At 43.2% G+C, this 22,472-nt stretch overlaps 1 protein-coding gene across 1 annotated transcript in view; it reads right to left on the bottom strand.

The window, feature by feature from the left end:
• Position 1: 1 nt before the first annotated feature.
• Positions 2-22,472, bottom strand: part of RSPH10B (radial spoke head 10 homolog B) — a 52,840-nt gene continuing 30,369 nt past the window's right edge. Inside the window, exons 15-20 of the mRNA XM_032394085.1 lie at positions 22,126-22,233; positions 19,951-20,091; positions 17,959-18,084; positions 16,486-16,579; positions 2,087-2,285; positions 2-1,235 (exon numbers count right to left, since the gene is read on the bottom strand). Of these exons, the coding sequence (XP_032249976.1) occupies positions 1,061-1,235; positions 2,087-2,285; positions 16,486-16,579; positions 17,959-18,084; positions 19,951-20,091; positions 22,126-22,233 (843 nt within the window). The 3' untranslated portion in view covers positions 2-1,060. The remainder of the gene's footprint in view (positions 1,236-2,086; positions 2,286-16,485; positions 16,580-17,958; positions 18,085-19,950; positions 20,092-22,125; positions 22,234-22,472) is intronic.

Below are 22,472 nucleotides of genomic sequence, written 5' to 3'. Positions count from 1 at the left end.
CAAGCAGGCTCCACACTGAGCACAGATTCTGACAGCGGGCTTGATCTCACGGCCCTGAGACCATGACCTGAGTCACCCTGGCGCCTCTAAATTCTGCTCTTTCTAATATTGCTTACGATTCTAGTTATCTCGATTAGATTTTCCTGGTACATCTTTTTTCATATTTTACTTTCATCCTTTGGTTTTAAGAGGTTTCCCTTGTAAAGAGTAACAGTGAAGTGAATTTCGATTTTGAACTCAGTCTAATTATCTGGGGGCTTGGGTGGAGGAAGAGGGGAGTTGAACCTGCTCACGATGGTGAGGTGTATTGGCACTTTTCCCACCATCTTTGGTGATTTCGGTTTCCAGCCTTTTTCTTTGTCGTTTTCCCTTTCCCCAGCTTCATGTTGGATGATCGTTTCCTTCCTTCCACTAGTTTGGAAGCTGTAGGTTGTATTTTCATGCTTTTGGTGGTTACCCTTAAATTTAACACAAATTAGCATAACATTTTCTAACCCAGACTTAAAGTTTCACTTACTGCCGGCTGCACACCTATTCCTCAGCCTTTCCGTCTTGGCCTTTTGTCCCTGCAGTTTTTGCGGTGCTGGGGAACTGGTGGGAGCAGGGAAGGAGTGGATACAAGGCAGCACGTGAGGACAGGTACAATTTGGATACAGGGTGGTGATGGGCACAGGAGGTGGTCCAGGCTCTGGGAGGGAGCCCTGAAGAAATGTTTGAATAAATCTGTCCACCACCAACGGTCTTCTGATGAGTTTTATCAGATTCTAAACTTCATCTCCAATACTGTACTTTGAAAATAGCACACGGGTATTAAATGCATGTGCCTTCAATATATATATTTTTTTAAATTATTCAGCTCTGTTTTCAAAATGCAGGCATTTCTGTGATTCAGCCACATAAGAAACATGAAATGCAGTGGCCCAGGCAGTGGTATTTCAAAGACACTATGACAAGAAGTAAGACACAATTTTATTGGTCAGGAAATGTGTTACCATGCTTCCATTGTAAGCTCCTTTTACATCTGCTTGTTCTTGGGGCTCGTTTCCAAACCCAGTAACCTCTACTTTTTCTTTTTCTTACTTATGACGGGCTTGCTGGATTGGGACACTGCCGTGTCCTCTTTAGGGGGGCTCAGTGTGAAACTTGAGGATGGGGCATCCGCCGGTTCCTTGAGCACAGTGATGTCGACATCATAGTCTGGTCTTCTGGCCTCTTCCTCTCTCAAGGTGTTCAGCCTAACACAGGAAGCAAACACAGGAAGGTACCTTTGATTTTTCTTTGCAATTTCAAAACCAGTTTTATGCTGTATTATGTTTATGCCTAGTAGGCCATACCTAGATTTCAGTAGTTTTTGTAAGCAGAACTGTAAATTGTCCTCACTTTGCCTGAAATATAAAGTGATGCCATGTCTAGACAGTCCAGAAGAAAATTTTCATGTATCTAAAGTGATTTTTGAACCATTTTCCTCTGTAGCAACTTAACAGCTAGTAAGTGGCCTTTTAAAATATTCTTGTGGTCTTTGCCCGTAAGTATAGTTTAATGCTTTCTTCAACAGACCAACAGGCTCGACGTGTGCTTTGCAAAGAGCAGGCTTTAGCACTCTGGCCAGATGTGACTGCACAGTTCTCGACCATGGTTCTAGAAAGGTGGGCGAGCGGCAGGTAGTGGGTGCTCACCGTGTGCCAGGCACTGTTCCGGACACTTTACAGCATCAGCTCACTAAATCCTCACGACAGCCTGATGGGGGATTATCTGCACTTACAGATGGGGACACCAAAGCACGGTGAGTGGTCCTTGCCCAGGGCCACCCACCTGTCAAGGGGCGGGGTTGGGATCTGAACCCGGTCGCCTAGCGCTGGGGCCGCTCAGCTGCTGCGGGGCCTCGCCTCTCTGTGCGCGCTTTGGGGCCCAGATGTTCTCACCACCTGAAAGAACCGGTGGTCACAGGCAGGATCCTTCTGGCAATTCCAGGTTCTCAGAGGAGCTGCCTCCTTTAGGAATTTGTATACTTTTAATGAAAGCATTTGGTCCCCAGAGATGGGAAGGAAAGATGGAGGAGAGGAGCTGAGAGGTTCTGTAAGGTTACCTTGCTTCCAACTCATTGTTTTCGAGTTTCCTCTGGTGGGCCGTGGCCGCGTGATGCAGCCTGTCCTCCCTTATTTTCTCCTTGAGGATTTCTTCACGTTTATGTGCAGGGAACAGTATATTCATGAAAAAGATATACATACTTGTGACCCACATAGCAAGTTTCTCCTTTTGTTCGTCCTTGGATTTTTCTTTTCTCTCTGGAAGAAAGTTTAAAATGAGCATGAATACAATTCCAGTTCTGCCACTTCCCATGATGCCTGAGCATCCTCATCCCCTGTGAGAGGGGATGATGCTGTGCTTCCCCCCAGGCTTGGGAGGGGTAAGGTAACCACAAAGTGCTTCACTGACTACCTGGAACAAGGCAAGTGTCAGTAGACCAGAGCTACGATTGTCAACATGTTGAGTCTCCTGGTATTTTTTTTCTAAATGGATAAGTATTTTGGTTTTCTAAAATTAAAACTATGGAAAATTTGCATCTTCCATGTTTCACAGGGGGAAAAAAAAAACCCTTGGTTTTTGCATGCATTGTCTTTAAAGGCAGTTTTCATTAAGAAAATAATGTAAGAAGATTTTTTAAAAAGAAGATTTAGAGAGTGCAAGTGGGGGGAAGGGGAGAGGGAGAGAATCTCAAGCCGACTCTGCACTGAGCACAGAGCTCCATGTGGGACTCGATCTCCCAACCCTGAGATCATGACCTGAGCCAAAACCAGGAGTCAGACGTTCAACTGTCTGAGCCACCCAGGCGCCCCATGAAAGAGGATTTTTAACTAACTCTTAATTGGTGAGAGCTGCTTCACATCTACTAGGTCCAACAGATAGCCACTGTGGAATATGTTTAAATAGCTGATTCTGGGAAGATAATGCTTTGGACTGTTCTGTAATACCAGTAAGCGCTGAGATCTCTCAAGACAACAAGTGTTTTTAGACTGTCTCTAGCGTGGGCTACTCTGCTGTGTGAGGGCAGGGATGGGTGAGGAGTGTGGGGATGGGGACGATGGAAAGGTCAGGTGCTGTGAATAGTCCACCTTCCTGTCCCAGGAGCCACTGTGGCGAGCACAGAGTGGAACACTAATAGGAAGAACCTTGATACCAATGCCCAATTTTACAAAGACTGAGGGAAGCCTTCATCGGCACTTCCCACATGAGTTCCTAGGTTCTAGAACATCAGTATAACCCGTGGCGGGCCTAGCCTTGAGAGAATGTTGTGCATGGAAGTAACTGATGAAGAACAACTCACCAGGATTGTTGACCCTCTTCCAGGCTCTGGGCACCATGTCACCGGGCAGGCCCAGCCTCTGCTTCAGAAGTAGCAGAGTGCAGTAGTTAAGAGCACAGACATGAGCCAAACAAGTTAGAGTCAAGGCTCAGCTCTGCCACTTACTAGCTCTGCGACCTACAAGTGAATATCTGTGCCTTGGTTTCCTCTTCTGCAAAAAGGGAACCATGGAGGACCCATGTCACAGAGGTGGTATGAAGGTTAGATGATTTAATAGTGGTTTTCCCACAAGCCATGTTTGCCAAAGCAAATTATTATAAAAGATGATGCACCAGGAAAAAATATCTGCCAAATATATCAGATAAATAATGACTTGTATCCAGGTTACATAAATAACTCAATGAGACAACCCAATAAAAAAAATTTAAACACACCACTAAGTGTTGGCCAGGACATGAAAAGACCAGATCTTCTCATACATTACTGATGGCAGATAGAATGGTATGGCCAGTTAGGGAAACAGCCTGGCTAGTTATATCACACAACAATTCCACTGCTAGGTATCTATCCAAGAAAAGTGAAAATATGTCCACCATGCCTTGACACCAGTTTTCACTATTCGTGATAGCCCAAAGTGGAAACAGCCCGGCTGTCCATCCCAACCGATGAAGAGATAAAATGTGGTTTATTCATACAATGGAACACTACTCAGCTATGCAAAGGAACAAAATACTAAGACCTGTTATAGCATGAATGAATCCCAAAGTAATTACAAGTGAAAGACAGATACAATGGACACAATTCCATTTATATGAAATGTCCAAGAAGAGCAAATGCACAAGGAGAGAAAGTAGGTCATTGGTACCAGCCGCCCCACAACACCTGATGCCCCTCACCCATGTAACATCAGTGGGAGTGAGCCCTCACAGCATGTGGGCCAGGGAGAGACCACAAACTTGAGTTTTAGCACCCACCTTGGGAAAGCAAAAGGGAGGCTGCCAGCACTCAGCCTGGTATATCACAGGATCGAGAGAAGGTGCGTGGGCTTAAGAATTCTGCCACAAAAGGGACCAAGAAATGTTGAACAGGTGTATCCTCAGGTGGTCTGAGAAAGCTTCAGAATCCCTAGCAACGCCGAAGGAAGGTTTTGTTAGTGGAGACTTCAGGGGCAAAGATAGCAACACAAGACTTCAAGAAACACAAACCATCTAAGAAACATGACACCACGGCAACAGCACAATAATCTTCCGGTAACCAGCCCCAAAGGTATAGAGAGAGGTCTGTGACTGACCTGACTGAGCATTCAAAGTAGCCATTTGAAGGACACTCAGGGAGCTACAAGCACACACACAATTCCATGAAATCAGGAAAACAACCTACGAACGAAAGTTTATAACAAGGAGATGGAAATCAAAAAAATTGTGGAGCTGAGAAATATAGTGCATGAGATGAAAATGCAGTAGAGCATCAACCACAGAATGGATCAAGCGGAAGAAAGAATCTGTGGACTAAAAGGAACTTTTGAATTAGTATTGTTTAGATTTCATTAACTTAGCATGGTTTAGGCTCTGGGAATTCAGCAGTGATCTCCCTGCTCAGGTGGTTTTTATGCAACCCCCTCCCCTTTCCCAGGGGAGAAACAGGGTTTTGTTTTGTTTTGTTTTAATCTTCGTCACGTTTTCAGGTCTTGGTTATACTGATTTTGTTAAATGAGCTTTTTTTTTTATGCTTGGAGTTTTAAAAATAAGCATGTAAGAACAATTCTTATTGGTACTGTCTTTCAAGTTTTTTGCTCATAAAATTAAATTTAGGAGAGCAACTTTTTGATGGTTTTTCCCCCATGATTATTCAGGTTTTCTGTATTTTTCTGAGTCTATTTTTGTTATTAATATCTTCCTAGAAAATAATTTCAAATTTTTCATATGTATTAGCTTAGAGATGTATATAGCATCCTTTCACTACACTTAAAAAAAAAATCTTGTCTGTGAGGATTTTTTCCTTCCAAGTGAGATGGTATGTGTTCTATAACTCTCATCCTGACTACACTAGGTTGGGGGTGTCTATCTTCTCACATAAAGAACCAGCTTTCAGAATGATCAATTTTAGTAACTTTAGTATTTTTGTTTTATGTATAATTTATGAGTTTATATTTTTGTCAATGCCTTCCTCCTGCTCTCCTTGTATTTCATTACTCCTCCCTTCTACCCTTTTGGGCCAAATGTTGAAGTTACCATGTTTTCTTATTTAATAGTGAAAACATTTAACACTATACATTTTCTCAGGCTATAGTTTTGACCATGTCTCATAGGGAATGTTTCTATTATTTCACTTTTCTAAGTATTCTCAGAAATGTAATTTTATTTTTCTCTCAGGATTATTTAGAATAGAGGAACTCATATTTGGTGGGGCTTTTTGTTGTATTGGTTTTGCTTTTAAGGTCCAAGTGGTCGTGTGATATTTTACTTTTTAACTCAACACACCTGGCCCTTTTTTAATAGGAAGAGCCCAGTGGCATTGGATGACCCCAGCCAAAGGAGAGGGATGAAGCTGGAAGGCAGTGTGGACCGGGCTGAGTAATGACCTGGGAGTTGGGGAAGTGGAGGCAGCAGATAGAATTTTAGCAGGAAAAGGGATCATATTAGAAGGAATATGAGGCACCAAATAAGGGTTTTGTTTTTAACTTGAGCATCTTTAAAGACCATCTTACCTCATACACAAAAATAAAAGGGATTGAAGACCTAACCAGAAAACTTCTAGAAGAGACCATAGGCAGTAGTTTCTGACATTGGCCCTAGTGGCATTTTTCTAGATGTGTCTCCTGAGGCAAACAAAAGCAAAATAAAGCTATTGGGACTACATCAAAATAAAAAGCCCTTGCACAGTGAAGGAAACCATCAACAAGACAAAAAGACAACCTACAGAATTGGAAAAGATGTTTGGATATGATATATCTGATAGGGATTAATATCCAAAATATATAAAAAACCTATCACCAAACCCAAATAATCCTATTAATAAATGGGCAGAGGACCTGAATATGCATTTGTCCAAAGAAGACATACAGATGGCCAACAGACACATAAAAAGATGAACATCACTTATGAGAAATGCAAATAAAAACCACAATGAGATATCACATCTGTCAGAATGGCTCAAGTCAAAAACAAGAAATGTGTTGGCAAGGATGTGGAGGAAAAGGAACCCATGTGTACTGTTGCTGCACTGAATGCAAATTGGTACAGCCACTGTGGAAAATGGGATGGAGGCTCCTCAAAAAGTTAAAATTACCATATGATCCATTAGTTCCACTACTGGGTATTTATCCAAAGAAAATGAAAACACTAATTTGGAAAGATACATGCACCCCCATGTTTATTGCAGCATTATTTACAATAGCCAAACATGGAAGCAACCCAAGTGTCTATCCATAGATGAATGGATGAAGGTCTGTGTGTTTATGTATATATATGTATACACGTGTGTGTATATATGTATGTACGTATTTATACACATGTATGCATACAGTGGAATATTACTCAGCCATAAAAAAGAATGAGATCTTGCCATTTGCAACAGCATAGGTGGACCTAAAGTGTATAATGTTAAATGAAGTCTGTCAGAGACAAATACTATATGATTTCACTCATATGTGGAATTTAAGAAACAAAGTAAGAAAAAAAAGACAAACTTTTAAATACAGTGAACTGGTGATTGCCACAGAGGTGAATGGGGGGATGGGTGAAATTAAAAAGGGGTTCAAGAGTACATTTATCTTGGGGCACCTGGGTGGCTCAGCCAGTTAAGTATCTGCCTTCAGCTCAGGTCATGGTCCCAGGGTCCCGGGACCAAGGCCCACGTCAGGCTCCCTGTTCAGCAGGGAGTCTGTTTCTCCCTCTGCCCCTCACCCCACTTGTGCTCTGTCTCTCTCAAATAAATAAAATCTTAAAGAAAAGCATACACTTATCTTGATGAACAGAGCAATGTGTAAGATTGTTATATTGTACACCTGAAACTAACACTGTGTGTTAATTATATTTCAATTTTTAAAAAAGTGAATGAGACTCCTGAGAAAGACAAATCAACTGTATAAGGATATAGTCAACAGTATCAAGCTTGAGAGATGGACATGCAGGGCCCACACTGGAGGAACAGCTGTCCTAACAGACTGTGACAACTTGGTAAGATCATGTTCTTGGGAGTCAACTCCAGGAGAAGTGACATCACCACAGTGGGGACATCGGCCATTGCCTGACTTCACTCCATCTCCAAAAAAAGAACCAACAACTATTCATGGACAAGACATCACTGAGAGAATCCTAGACTACAGGGGTGAAGCTGAAGCACCCCCTTCACCACAGAGAACAAAACAGCACTGGAAGGGTAAGAGGAACGGCTACATGCTGACCACACTCCCCTCTCCACTCCCAGGCTGCCACAGCACCAAACTGAGGCTTCCCCTGAGCCTGTGGTTCCTCCAGTGGGAAAAGAGAGTCCAGGGTAGACATCCAGCTCCCCAGCATTGTGGGTCACTTCTTGGGGGCCCCCACTCCAGTCTTACCCCATGGGAATTGCTAGGGAATGTGGGGGCTCAACCACTGGGAATTTGATTGTGACAGAAGGGGGAGGGGCTCGCAACAGCACTGAGATCTTGGCAGACTGAGTTCCTACCTGCAGCACCCAAGTGGCAGCCCCCAAACAGCATCTTTGCTCACCTACAGAACCAAGTTGGTGGTGAAATCTGACCAGGAAACTCCACAGGGTACAGGTCAGCCTGATTAATGGCCTCAAATGAAGAGCTGTGCCAGCCCTGGAGCCTGGTTGGTGCCCACTGCCCAGACAGGAGAGCTGAGTCATAGCCTGGCTTATGGCATCTGAGCAGAAAGGCAAGAACACCTGGAAGCTGCATAATCCATCACCACTTAAGCAGAAAGTATGGCAGCCAGTTCCACGTATGGAGGCTTCCACTGCTCAGCCAGAAAGCCTGGCCAGAACATCTGCAAAGCTGTATAGCCCTGCAACATTTCAGCAGGCTGGTAGGCAGAGCTGATAGCCTACAGAGCAAAGCCAGTCGCCCTGTTTAGCCAGGGACTGTGGGCGCATGGGTTGGCTTGAGTCAAGACCCCAAAGAAAGAGCATTATCAGCCTCGGAGCAGTTTTCCCTCTCCACTCAGCCAAGGAAACTAATTCATAACAGTACTTCCCCCCCACCACCTCCACCCCACCTCATTGCTGGATAGTCTTTAGCCCACCCAACAGCCCTGCACTTGAACAGAGAGGACAGCCTAGGACTTTCCCTGTCTGCAGAGCAAAACCAGTAACCTGTCTGTGGCCAGGGAGTTCATTTCACACACTTGCCTGATTCAGGTACCCGAACAACAAGCCATGCAGGCCATGGGCCCTGTCCTGCTGCCCTGCCAGAGTAGGGACACTAATTCGTAGCCTCATCTACAGCTGAGTATACTACTCAACCTGACAAGAATACCCAGGCAACATGAAGCCTATCCTGTAACCGCACTTGGGCAGGGAAGCAAGCCGTCAATCCTACTTAAAACTGCTCTCAGCCAGCAGCACCCTTCCTCCTCCAACCTCAGAGCTCAGGCAGTAGCCTTGCCACAAAACAGACCTAACAACAAGCGCTACCTGCCTAAGAAAGTACCACCAGACACATCCAGAAACCCAAACTGAGCTGATGCGTGAGCAACTGTCTCTGCTAATGCAAACCTGTAAAATCTGAAAGAGGCTACCACTTGCTCAAATGCATAGATACCAAAGCAAGGAATCAAGGATCATGAAAAGTAAACATGACACCACCAAAGGAAACTAATAAAGCTGTAATAGGTGACCCTAAAGAAATGGAGATCTATGAACTGTTGAAGAATTCAGAACAATCCTCTTGAAGAAGTTTAGTGAACTACAAGGATACACAACTACACAAAATTAGGAAAACCATGCAAGAACAAAACAAGAAGTTCAACAAAGAAGCCATCAAAAAACCCAAAAACAGAAATCCTAGAGCTGAAAAATACAATGAACAAACCGAAGAATTCAATAGTAAGATTTAAAAGCAGACTGGATTATGCAGAAGAAAGAATCAGAGACCCAGAAGACAGGGCATTTGACATTACCCAGTCAGAGGAGCAAAAATAAAAAAAAAGGTGAGGAAGGCCTACAGGACTTATGGAACACAATCAAAAGAAATGATATTCCCATTATAGAAATTCCAGGAGGAGAAAAAGAGATAGAAAGTATATTTAAAGCAATAAGTAATGGCTGAAAACTTCCCAAACCTAAGGAGAGAAAAGGACATCCAGATCCATGAAGCCGTAAAGACCCCAAATAGGTTGAACCCACGGGGGGGGGGGGGGGCTACATTGAAGCACATTATAATCCTCAAAAGTCACAGAATTTTGAAAGTAACGGAGAAGAGAGAAGTTACATATAAGGGAACCCCCCTATATGACTACTGACTGGTTTTTCAACAGAAACTTTTTAGGCCAAGAGAGAATGAAATGAACTATTCAAATATTGAAAGAAAAAACTGTCAACCAAGAATTCTACCCAGCAAAGTTGTCCTTCAGAAATTAAGGAGAAGAGGTACTTTTCTGAAAAAACAAAAGAAGGAGTTCATCACCACTAAACCTGCCTTACAGGAAATACTTAAGAGTGCTTTAAGTAGAAGTTAAAGGATACTGATTAACATCATAAAAACATAAGAAGGTAGTGTAAAACTCACTGGTAATAGTAAATACATAAATTCTGTAATATAATGGTGGTGCATAAATCACTTGTAACTCTCGTTCAAAAGTTTAAAAACATAATAAAAATAACTAATTATAATAATCTGTTATTAGTTGCAGAATATAAAAAAATGTGTAAATGGTAACATCAGTAACCTAAAACTTGAGGGGGAGAAGTGTAAAATTTAAGAATTCTAATGAACTTATCAGCTTAAAATAGGGTGTTACAATTCTAAGACATTTTATATAATCCTTATGGTAACCACAAGGGGAAGAAATCTGTAGTAATAACATGAAAGAATATGATTTTTAGAAGTCAGCATACTGATACCAAAGGCATCAAAACATGAAAAAACACAGCAGGATAAAAAGGAGCAGTAGCTCTACAAAACAATCAGAAAACAATTAAAAAGGGCGCCTGGTCGGCTCGGGTCATGATCCTAGAGTCCTGGGATCGAGTCCCGCATCGGGCTCCCTGCTCAGCGGGGGGTCTGCTTCTCCCTCTGACCCTCCCCCTCTCATGTGCTCTCTCTCTCTCTCTCTCAAATAAATAAATAAAATCTTAAAAAAAAAAAAAGGGCGCCTGGGTGGCTCAGTTGGTTAAGCGACTGCCTTCGGCTCAGGTCATGATCCTGGAGTCCCGGGATCGAGTCCCGCATCGGGCTCCCTGCTCAACAGGGAGTCTGCTTCTCCCTCTGACCCTCCCCGCTCTCATGAGCTCTCTCTCTCTCAAATAAATAAATAAAATCTTAAAAAAAAAAAAAAACGATTAAAAAAAGAGCAGTAGTTAATTCCTTACCTATCAATAATTTAAGTGTAAATTAAGATTGAATTCTCCAATCAAAGGCATAGAATAGCTGAATGGATAAAAAGACAAGATCCAACAATAAGCTGCCTATGAGAACTCACTTAACCTTAAAGACACAGACTGAGAGTGAAGGGGTGGAAAAGATATTTCAAGCAAATGGTAATTTTAAAAAAGGCAGGGGTAACTAATATCAGACAACACATACTTTATTTTTTTTTTAAGATTTTGAGAGAGTGAGTGGGCAGGGGAAGGGCAGAGGGAGAGGGAGAAGCAGACTCCCCGCTGAGCAAGGAGCCTGATCTGGGACTCGATCCCAGGACCCTGAGATCATGACCTGAGCCGAAGGCAGACGCTTAACTGACTGAGCCACCCAGGCATCCCCAGACAGCACAGACTTTAAACTAAAAATGGTAAAAAGAGACAAGATCATTATATAATGATAAAGAAGTCAGTCCATCAAGAAGATACATTTATATTTATGCAGCCAACTTCAGGGTACCTAAATAAATAAAGCAAAAACAGAGCAAAAAGGAGAAATAAGCAATATAATAATAGTTGGAGACTTTAATACCCCACTCTCAACAATGGATAGGTCATCCAGACAGATAATCATTAAGGAAACAGCAGATCTGATCAATGCTATAGAACAAATGGACCTAACAGACATATACAGAACATTCTGACAACAGAATACACATTCTTCTCAAGCACACGTGGAACATTTTCTAGCATAGACCATGTGTTAGACTACAAAGCAAGTCTTAGCAAATTCAAGATTGAAATCCTATCAAGTATCTTCTCTGACCACAATGGTATAAAACTAGAAATCAGTAACAGGAGGAAAACTGGAAAATTCACAAACACGTGGAAATTAACACTCTCCTGAACAACCAACGGGTCAAAGATTAAAGGGGGACATTTAAAAGTATCAAGAAACAAACTGAGGGTTACAGAAGGGGGGGTGAGGGGACAGGGTAACTGGGTGATGGGCATTAAGGAGGGCATGTGTTGTGATGAGCACTGGGTGTTATATGCAGCTAATGAATCGTTGAACAGTACATCAAAAACTAATGACGTACTATATGTTGGCTAATTGAACATAATAAAAAAATAAAAGTATCTTGATACAAATGAAAATAGAAACACAATATACCAAAGCTTACAGGTTGCAGCAAAAGTGGTTCTAAGAAGTTCATAGCAATAGACATCTCCATTAAGAAACAAGAAAGAATTCAAATAAACTAACTTAACTCTGCCTTAGGGAACTAGAAAAAGAAACTAGATCCAAAACTTGCAGAAGGATGGAAATAAAGATTAGAGCAGAAATACACAAAATAGAGAACAGGAAAATAGAAAATATTAACAAAACTAAGATTCTTTGAAAAAAATATTGATACCTTTAGCTAGACTAACCAAGGAAAAAAACCAAATCAACAACATTATAAACGAAAACAAACATTATGATTAATACCACAGAAATATAAAGGTCATAAGAGGCTACTAGGAACAATAAAACACCAACAAACTGGATAACCTAGAAAAAATGGAGAAATTCTTAGGAACGTACAACCTACCAAGACTGAACCAAGAAGAAATAGAAAATCTGAACAGACCAATTACTAGTAAGGTTGAATTAGTAACCAAAAATCTCCCAGCAGAGAAAAGCCCAAGACCAGATAGTTTCACTGTTGAACTTTATCAAACATTTGAAAAATTAATGCAAATCCTTCTCTAACTCTTCCCAAAACTGAAGAGGAGGGAAACCCCCAAATTCATTTTACGAGGTCAGCATTACGCTGATGCCAAAGCCAGAAAAGGACACTACCAGAAAAGAAAAGTACGGGCCAGTATCCCTTTTGAATATAGGAGCAAAAATATTCAATAAAGTACTAATACACCAAAATCAACATATTAAAGGGATCATTCACCAAGTTCAACTGGGATTTATCCCTAGCATACAAGGATGGTTCAACATATGCAAATCAATGTGATACATCACATTAATAGAATGAAAGAAAAAACTATATGATCATCTCTATAAACACAGAAAAAGCATTTGACAAAATTCAGTATCCATTCATGATTAAAAAAAAAAAAAACCCTTAATAAATTAGGTACAGAAGGAATGTACCTCAACATAATAAAGGCTATATATGGGGCGCCTGGGTCGCTCAGTTGGTTTGTGTCTGACTTCAGCTCAGGTCATGATCTCAGGGTCCTGGGATTGAGCCCCGCATCGGGCTCCCCACTTGGCAGGGAGTCTGCTTGTCCCTCTCACTCTCACTCTGCCCCTCCCCCTGCTTGTGCTCTGTCTCTCAAATAAATAAAATCTTTAAAAAAAAAAAATAAAAGCTATGTATTACAAGCTCTCAGTTAACATCACACTCAATAGTGAAAGACTGAAAAATCTTCCTCTCAGATCAGGAACAAGAGAAGGATCCACTCTCACCACTTTTATTCAGTATAGTACTAGAAGGTCCTAGCCAGAGCAATTAGGCAAGAAAAAGAAATTAAAAATATCATAATTGGAAAGGAAGAGGTAAAATTGTCTCTATTTGCAGATGACATGATTTTATATGTAGGAATTCCTGAATACTCCACCAAAAAACTGATAGGTCTAATCAATGAATCCAGGAAAGTTGCAAGATATAAAATTAGCATACAAAAATGCAATAGGGTTTCTATACACTAACAGTGAATTATCAGGAAAAGAATTAAAGAAAATGATCCCATTTACAATACCATCAAAACAATAAAATGCTTAGGAATAAATTTAGCCAAGAAGTAAAGATCTCTACTCAGAGGACTTCAAGACATGATGGAAAGAAATTGAAGAAGACAAATATAAATGGAAAGGTAACCTACATTCATGGATTGGAAAATTTAATATTGTTAAGATGTCAGTACTACCAAGAGCCATTTATAGATTTGATGCAATCCCTATAAGATTCCAGTGGCATTTTTAACAGGTAGAAAAAACAGCTCTAAAATTTATATGGAACTACAAAAGACCCCAAATAGCCAAAGCAATCCTGAGAAAGAACTAAGCAGGAGGCATTTTACTTCCTGACTTGAATCTGTGCTACACAGTATAAAAAGCGTAACAGCATGGTACTGGCATAAAAAGAGACACAAAGACCGGGCGCCTGGGTGGCTCAGTCGGTTGGGCGACTGCCTTCGGCTCGGGTCATGATCCTGGAGTCCCGGGATCGAGTCCCGCATAGGGCTCCCTGCTCGGCGGGGAGCCTGCTTCTTCTCCCTCTGACCCTCCCCCCTCTCATGTGCTCTCTCTCTCTCTGTCTCAAATAAATAAATAAAATCTTAAAAAAAAAAAAAAAAAAAACCAGACACAAAGACCAATGGAACAGAATCGAGAGCCCAGAAATAAACCCATGTGTACAGTCAGTACTTGACAAGGAAGCCAGGAGTGTTCAATGGAGAGAAGATAGTCTCCTCAATAAGTGGTGTTGGGAGAATTGGACATTCACACATAAAAAAATGAAACTAAACCCCTATCTTACACCATTCGCATTATCTCGAAATTGTTTAAAAATTTAAATGTAAGATGAGAAACCTTTTATAAAACTGCTAGAAGAAAACAGGAAAAAAAGCTCCTTGACATGGGTCTTAGCAAGGATTTTTTGGCTAAAGCACAAGCAACATAATCAGAAATAGACTAGTAGGATGATGTCAAACTAAGCAAAAGAAGTGAACAAAATGAAAAGACAACCTGTAGAATAGGAAAAAGTATTTGCAAACCATATAGCTGATAAGGGCTTTAAATCCAAAATGTATAAAGCACTACAACTCAATAGAAAAAAAATAAAAATAGGCAAAGCATCTGAATAGACATTTTTTCAAAGAAGATACACAAGTGGCCAATGGGTATATGAAATGCTCAACATCACTCATCATCAGGGAAATGCAAATCAAACTGCAATGAGAGATCACCTCACACCAGTCAGAATGGTGAGCATCGAAAAGACAAGGATAGGGGCACCTGGGTGGCTCAGTCGTTAAGCGTCTGCCTTCGGCTCAGGTCATGATCTCAGGGTCCTGGGATCGAGCCCCGCATCTGGCTCCCTGCTCGACCGGAAGCCTGCTTCTCCCTCTCCCACTCCCCCTGCTTGTGTTCCCTCTCTCGCTGTGCCTCTCTCTGTCAAATAAATAAATAAAATCTTTTAAAAAAAGAAAAAGAAAAAGACAAGGATAACAAATGCTGCGAGGATGTGGAGAAGGGGAGCCCTCATGCACTGTTGGAAGGAATGTAAATTGGTGCAGCCACTCTTGAAAACAGTATGGAGGTCCCTCAGAAAATTCAAAATAGAAGAGTCATATAACCCAGCAATTCTACACCTGGGAACATATCCAAAGGAAACAAAAACACTGTGGAAGAGATATCTGCACCCCCATGTTCACTACAGCATCATCCACAACAGCAAAGACACAGAAACAACCTAAGTGTCCAATGGATAGATGGATAAAGAAGTTGTGGAATATATACAATGGAACCTTATCTGTTAAAAAGGAGGAAACCCTGCCATTTGTGACAACATGTTTGGGCCTTGAGGGCATTACGCTAAGTGAAATAAGCCAGCCGGAGAAAGACAAACACTGTATGATCTTATATGTAGAATTTTAAAAATTCACTAAAAAACTCATAGAAAAAGAGACCAGATTTGTGGTTACTGGAGGCTGGGGTTGGGGGTGGGGGGATTGGATGAAGGTGGTCAAAAAGTATGAATTTCCAGTTGTAAGATGAATAAGTACTAGGGATGTAATCTACACCGTGACAACTATAGATGCTGCTGTATGATATAGACAAACTGTGAAGAGTGGATCCTAAGAGTTCTCTCATCACAAGGAAAAACATTTTTTTTGGTTATCTCTATGAGATGATGGATGTTAGCAAAACATACTGTGGTGATCATTTCACAATATATTTATGTCAAATCATTATGCTGTATACCTGAGACTCGGGCTCTAAGTCACTTACATCTCAATAAAACTGGGGAAAAAATACAAAAACAAAGACAAAAAAACCTCAGCAGGATCAAGCCTTGAAAGTGAACTCCAGGGCGCCTGGGTGGCTCAGTTGGTTAAGCGACTGCCTTCGGCTCAGGTCATGATCCTGGAGTCCCGGGATCGAGTCCCGCATCGGGCTCCCTGCTTGGCAGGGAGTCTGCTTCTCTCTCTGACCCTCCCCCCTCTCATGTGCTCTCTCTCATTCTCTCTCTCTCAAATAAATAAATAAAATCTTTAAAAAAAAAAAAAAAGAAAGTGAACTCCATCAAGCGGGTGGCAGCATTGGAAATAGCACTACCAGCCTAATTACATTTTTTTTTTTTTTAAGATTTTATTTATTTGAGAGAGAGAGAATGAGAGAGAGAAAGCACATGAGACGGGGGAGGGTCAGAGGGAGAAGCAGACTCCCCGCCGAGCAGGCAGCCTGATGTGGGACTCGATCCAGGGACTCCAGGATCATGACCTGAGCTGAAGGCAGTCGCTTAACCAACTGAGCCACCCAGGCGCCCAGCCTAATTACATTTTTAAAAGACAGCTGTACATTTTTATAAACCTTCTATCATTTATAAGCAACAGTGTACAAACTAGAGTTCAATCATTAAAATACTCACCATTTTGGGATAAAAAAAAGGTTAGCCCTTTTCCTGGAGATTTAAAGTTCATTTTGGAAATTCTTTCATCACTTAGAGACTTCTTGATCTTGGGCTTTTACATAAAAGAAAATCACAAAGCAAAATATGACTTCTGCATCATTGTGGACTAAAACCAATTTGCTACATTATAAATAATTAGAAAATTATTCATGAGGCCATTCTCTTTAAGCGAAAGAGACTACGTTTGACTATTTTAACCTGCATAAAATATTGCTATTTGTACAATTAAGGAAATGAATGACAGTTATTGTATCCACTAAAACACTCCTCCCAAGAAACTAAAGATACGAAAGTCTTCCGTGGCTCTGTTGGGAAAGTGTTTAACTACATACAGTTAATCGCACCTACGTTCCGATATTAACGGCATTTTTAACCGGATATGTGCTGTTCACACCCACATTTCTGCTTCCAACTAGATCTCGCCCTTGAACCCCAGGCTTGCGTCTCCATCTATGCCACCTGAAGCCTAACGTGTCCAAAAGCAGCTCCCTAATTTTGCCCCCAAATTCCCGTCCCCCACCCCAGCCTTCCCTTCACAGTAAATGACAACCGTATCTCCTGGGCATTCAGGCCAAAAGGCTTAGAATCATCTTGGCCGTGTCTCTCCCTCTCAAACTCCACAGCCTTCAACAAACCTGCACGTCATTCCGAGAGCTTCCTTACTGGTTTGTCAACAGGGAAGCCACAGGGAGCCTTCTGACCCTCTCTGCTCTGGGGCCTTCTCGTCGCAGAAAGCAAGCCAGGTCCTCACCATGGCCGGGTGCCCTCCTGGTCTGGCCCCACTGCCCCGCCGAGTTCCTGTGCCCCGGGCCTCTCTGATGTGGCTGCAGCTGCTGAGCCACTTGTCTTTCAACAACCCAAACGCCCCCACCTCAGGGTCTCCGCACAGAACAGTCTTCCTCCAGATGATCGCATGGTTGCTTCCCCACTTCATGTGTGCTCGAATGTCGCTTCATCAGAAGACCTGCCACTGCGCAGCCTGCCTCGCTCTTCACCACGTCGCTTACACCTCGTAAGTGTGGGGACGTGTAGCAGTGTGGGGACGGGTGCAAACTCTGGAGTCAGACTGCTGCATACGGACCCCCAGCTCCACTGCTTACTAGATGCGTGACTGTGGGCAGGTACCTAAACTCTTCATGCCTCAGCTCCCCCCTAAGACAGTAACTGTACCCGAAGGTGGTTTGGGGGGTTAAATGAGCTCATACTGGGAAGTGTGTGGCACCTGGTAAACACCCCAAGAGTGTTAGCTGTCGCTGCCGTTCGCGTGTCTCCCCCTCCTCACTGGAATGTGAAGTCCACGAGAGGACAGGTTTTTACCTCACTGCAGATCACCAGCATATAGAAGCGTGCGGATCACACAGTAGGCACACAAAGCCCGTTGATAACTGCAGCCAGGTAACTACTGTTACGTGGTTAGTTGTAAATACGAACCTCTGATCTCCGTATTTTGCTAAGATCAAGCATGAGCCCTAGCTTGCTTGAAGATGACTTGGTGCTGCCGTCCTGCAGATCCGATTCCTGGCTTGTTCCTATACTTGAACTCCTGTTCTGGATGTTCTGAGCAAGGACAAACACATAAGAGGATTTGGGGTTTCCATGGAAACACACACACGATTTTTAAAAAAATATTTTATTTACTGGGGCACCTGGGTGGCTCAGTGGGTTAAGCATCCAACTCTTGGTATCAGTTCAGGTCACGATCTCGGGGTTGTGAGATCGAGCCCCACGTCAGGCTCTGTGCTCAGCAGGAAGTCTGCTTCTCTCCCTCTCTCTCTATCCCTCCCCCCACTCATGCTCTCTCTCTCTCAAATAAATAAACCTTTAAAAAAAAAACAAAAATTAAAAAATAATTGAGAGAGCGAGAGCATGAGTAGGGGGAGGGGCAGAGAGAGAAGGAGAAGCAGACTTCCCACTGATCAGGGAGCCTGACACTCGGGGCTCGATCCCGGGACCCCAAGACCATGACCTGCGCCAAAGTCAGACACTTACCTGACCGAGCCACCCAGGCGCCCCCACACACAATTTTAATGAAGTATAATTTACAGTTAAGCTACACATAAGGTGTACTTACTGTTTGATGATTTTTGACATGTGTACACCTGTGACATGATCAGCTCAGTCAAGACAGCAAACATATCCATCAGCCCCAAGCTTCCTGTGCCCCTCGGGAATCCACCCTTATCCTCAGGCAACCACTGATCTGCTTTCTGTCCCTACAGATTACTTTGCGCTTTCTAGAATTTCATATAATTGCACTTTTTTTTTTGTCTGACTTCTTCCACCCAGCAGAATTATTTTGATTCATCCTTGTTGTATCCTGTATCATGAGTTATTTCACAGCTGAGTCATACTCCATTGTATGTACCGAATAGGATTTACCTTGTTGGACATGTGGAATGATATATTAAAAACCAGAGGTGAACATGGTCAGATGGTTTCTGAGGATGACCCCCAGACCAGTGTTCACACTCGGTTATTAGAGCCCATGTGATGCCATCCATGAAATCATGGACAAATTCAAGGTGGACATCGACTTCCCTCAGAGCAAAGCGCCAGACCATGGCCCATGATAAGGCTCCCAGACTGACTTGGAGAGGCCATCAGTCATATCCTCAACCTGGACAAGGCATATCTAGTTGGTGGGATGGACTGTGAGGTGAAGTTGAACATGAAGCTCTCAGCACACAAGGAGTCTGAGACACATCAGGGGATTTGTGGGAAGAGTCAATCTTTACACAACAAACAGTGACATTGTATGTGCAGGTCTGAAGAGTTTCCCAGCTGTGAGGTTCCATTGGCCCCCAAGACTCTCCCTGTGGCTCCAAATGAATGGCTCGAAAATCAGAAATCCTCCAAGCCTACTTAACCCGAAACCCCCACCTAAAACTAGTTTATGTCAGTTTGCCCCAGCAGCCGGATCCTTCAGTAGGGTGGCTGACACTGCCCCTGCTCCACCGAGGTCTTGCGATGGAGCCTCGTGTCCAGCAGGCCTGTCCTATGAGCTGGCCCCATCCTAAGAGAACCAGCTAGCATCTCATGTACACTCAGGAGCTGTTTATTAGCATCTTCACTCTGGAACAGGTTCTCCACTCTTGTAAACACTAGATTGCATAATGAAACATTTCATAAGAAAATTATCTCAGATATTCTAAGCCTCCTGGTCTACCCAACATGTTGGTAGGCACTCTGACCTTCATTAGGATATCTCCGCTACTGTGGCTAGGAGTCTACGCCCTGGGTCATGACCAAGGACCTAACTTAAAGACAATACACCCTTCCAAAATGTGAAAAGAAGTCTTAAGTTTTTTCTTAAGTCTTAAATTATTTCCTGAAGGGTTATAAAAGCCCAAGATAGTTTTGATCCAGTTTAACCGTTCCAGAATGAAACCATTTCTTGCTCCATAAATTCTAAGATACCTTTACCTGATTTGTCATGTAAGAGCTTCCATGTTTGTTTCCAGACAGGTCATCATTTGGCAAATTTAAATAGGTTTTAGTCATTTGTTCAGTGACAGAGATGAGTGCGAAGCTTAAGAGAGCTTCAAAGAATTCCAGGAAAACCAGCTGAAACAAAGTATAAAGGGTCTTACTCATTTTGACATACCCTGAGGTGGACCAGTGATTCAACTGGGTGTTGGTCTCTGTCTCCGGACAATGCCACCTCATTCAACGCTCAAGCATCGTGGGTACACACCAATTTGAAACAAAAACTACATTTAAAAGATTATGTGTGTTCTGTTATCAGAACAAGAGTTTTGTTTTCTTATTGGCTGTTCTGCTCACACCATTCCTACTCTTCTTACATTTCTGTTATTTAAGCCCCCCCCAAAAATAGCAGAGTGGGGCACAGCAAGTTCAAATGTTCTGAGATAGGAGTGTGACAGGTGTGTTCTGGGGACAGCATGGAGGCAGGTGTGACTCAGTGGTCAGACAGGACTCAGAAAGGTGGCACCATCCATGTCATGAGGGCCTTTTCTCTGAGTGGGATGGGAAGCCTGGGGGTGTGAGCAGGGGAGTGACGTGACCTGGCGGTTGCCCTGGGAAGCAGAAGGGTAAGGGACGCATCAGGAGGATGAGTGAGCAGCTTTCTAGGTGACGGTGGCTCGACCGGGGCGGAAGCAGTGCAGCTGGTGGGAGGCACCACGTTCTAGAAAATACTTTGAAGGTGGAGCCAATAGGATGTCCTGAAGATCTGAATATGGGGGCCTGACAACCAAAGGGCGGGGTGCCATCCACACTCCACACACAGGAGGCTGAGGTACGCAGGTGGGGGATGGAGGTCACAACTGCAGTCTGGGGTGTGGGACATTCTGGGCTGTTCGAAACCCGAGGGGCCACCCTGGCTAGGCCGCCTGGAGCTGGAGAGCATGATTGGGGTCAGAGATACAAACGCTGGCCTTGTCCTCAGAAAGGTGGCATTTAAGATGATGAGACAAGGGGTGAGCACAACTAGAGAAGGGGACCCCGGCCTGAGTCTACAGCACTTGGACAGGGCGGGTGTGACAGAGAGGAGGAATCAGCCAAGTCGGAAGGCACCAGCAGTGAGGGAAGTGGGAGACCAGGGACACGGAGGGAAGAATGTGTTTGAGGTGGCAGAGGCAGCATTTCAGGTCCCATGGCAGGGCCCCCTGGGCGGGTCATCGTGGGGTCACTGGTGACCTGAACGTAAATGGGTTTAGCCGAGCGGGGGGAGCCACACGGATCCCATCTTTAGGACCTCTCCAGAAGAGCCAAATGCACGGGGACAGGGAGCAGACTCCTGGGGAGGGGAAATCTGGAGGTATGGCGGATACTAAAAACCGAGGGATCAACTAGTTGCCCCACTTCCATGTACAGAAGAAAAGACTGAGCCTGGGGTGGCCGACTTGCCCAGAGCCCCTCGGCAAGGCGCGCTGAAAAGTGAAGACACGCAGGCTCGTTCACTGGAGGAGATCAGTCAGTGTCTCTGACAGGCTTAGGACAAGTCAGCCAGAGAAACAGACGCGTGTATTGAATCGCTCAGTTATCCAAGAAATAGCGTCGGACAGCTGGCCCGTGAACAAGGCGGGTATGAACTACGTGGGGCCACTGATGTGCAGGGTTTTTTCCATACGTACAGGACAGTGCTGTAAATGTATTTTCCTTACGACGTTCTTAATGTTTTCTTTTCTCTAGCTTGCTTTATCGTAAGAGCACAGTCTGTAAGACAACACGTGTGTTAGTCGCCTGTCTATGTTATCAGTAAGGCTTTCAGTCCACAGCAGGCTGTGAGTAGTGAAGTACGGGGGGGCGGTCAAAGTTATACCTGCATTTCTGACTGCATGGGGGTGTCGTCCCTAACCCTTGCGTCGCTCAAGGGTCAACTATAGTTTTATATTCTTTTGACTTCATTCGTTATTTCCTGACATCTGGAATACTCTTTTTTATATTAACTCTAGTTTTCTAATACGATCAAGGAGACCCACACAGGTGTACACGCATGAGTGTATACACACACACAGACACGCACATAGTTACATCCTGGGGTGAGAATGCTTTTCGATCAAATCTTGGCTCTCGGTATCCAAGGCAAAACAGCCTACCTTGTATCTGCACTATTTGTGACACCTCTTTACAAACCTCAAGTTCGAAGTTGCTGTCAACGCCGTCATGTATGAAAGGATTATCCTCTGCAATGACCTCCACAAACTTGGTTGCTGTTAATTCTTTATTTATCATTTTAAAGTCCTGCAAAACAAAACAACCAATTAAACCATAATGGCCTATAATTACAAATAGCTACATTTTTTAAAAAGATTTTATTTATTTATTTTTATTTATTTTTATTTATTTATTTGAGAGAGCGTGAGCAGAAACGGGGAGCAGGAGAGGGAGAAACAGGCTCCCCACTGAGCAGGGAGCCCAACTCAGGGCTCGATCCCAGGACACTGAGATCATGACCCGAGCCAAAGGCAGATGCATAACTG

This window comes from Phoca vitulina, unplaced genomic scaffold (genome assembly GCF_004348235.1).
Source record: "Phoca vitulina isolate PV1807 unplaced genomic scaffold, GSC_HSeal_1.0 scaffold79, whole genome shotgun sequence".
NCBI classification, from domain to species: Eukaryota; Metazoa; Chordata; class Mammalia; order Carnivora; family Phocidae; genus Phoca; species Phoca vitulina.
This window is presented reverse-complemented; position numbering and strand designations above follow the sequence as displayed.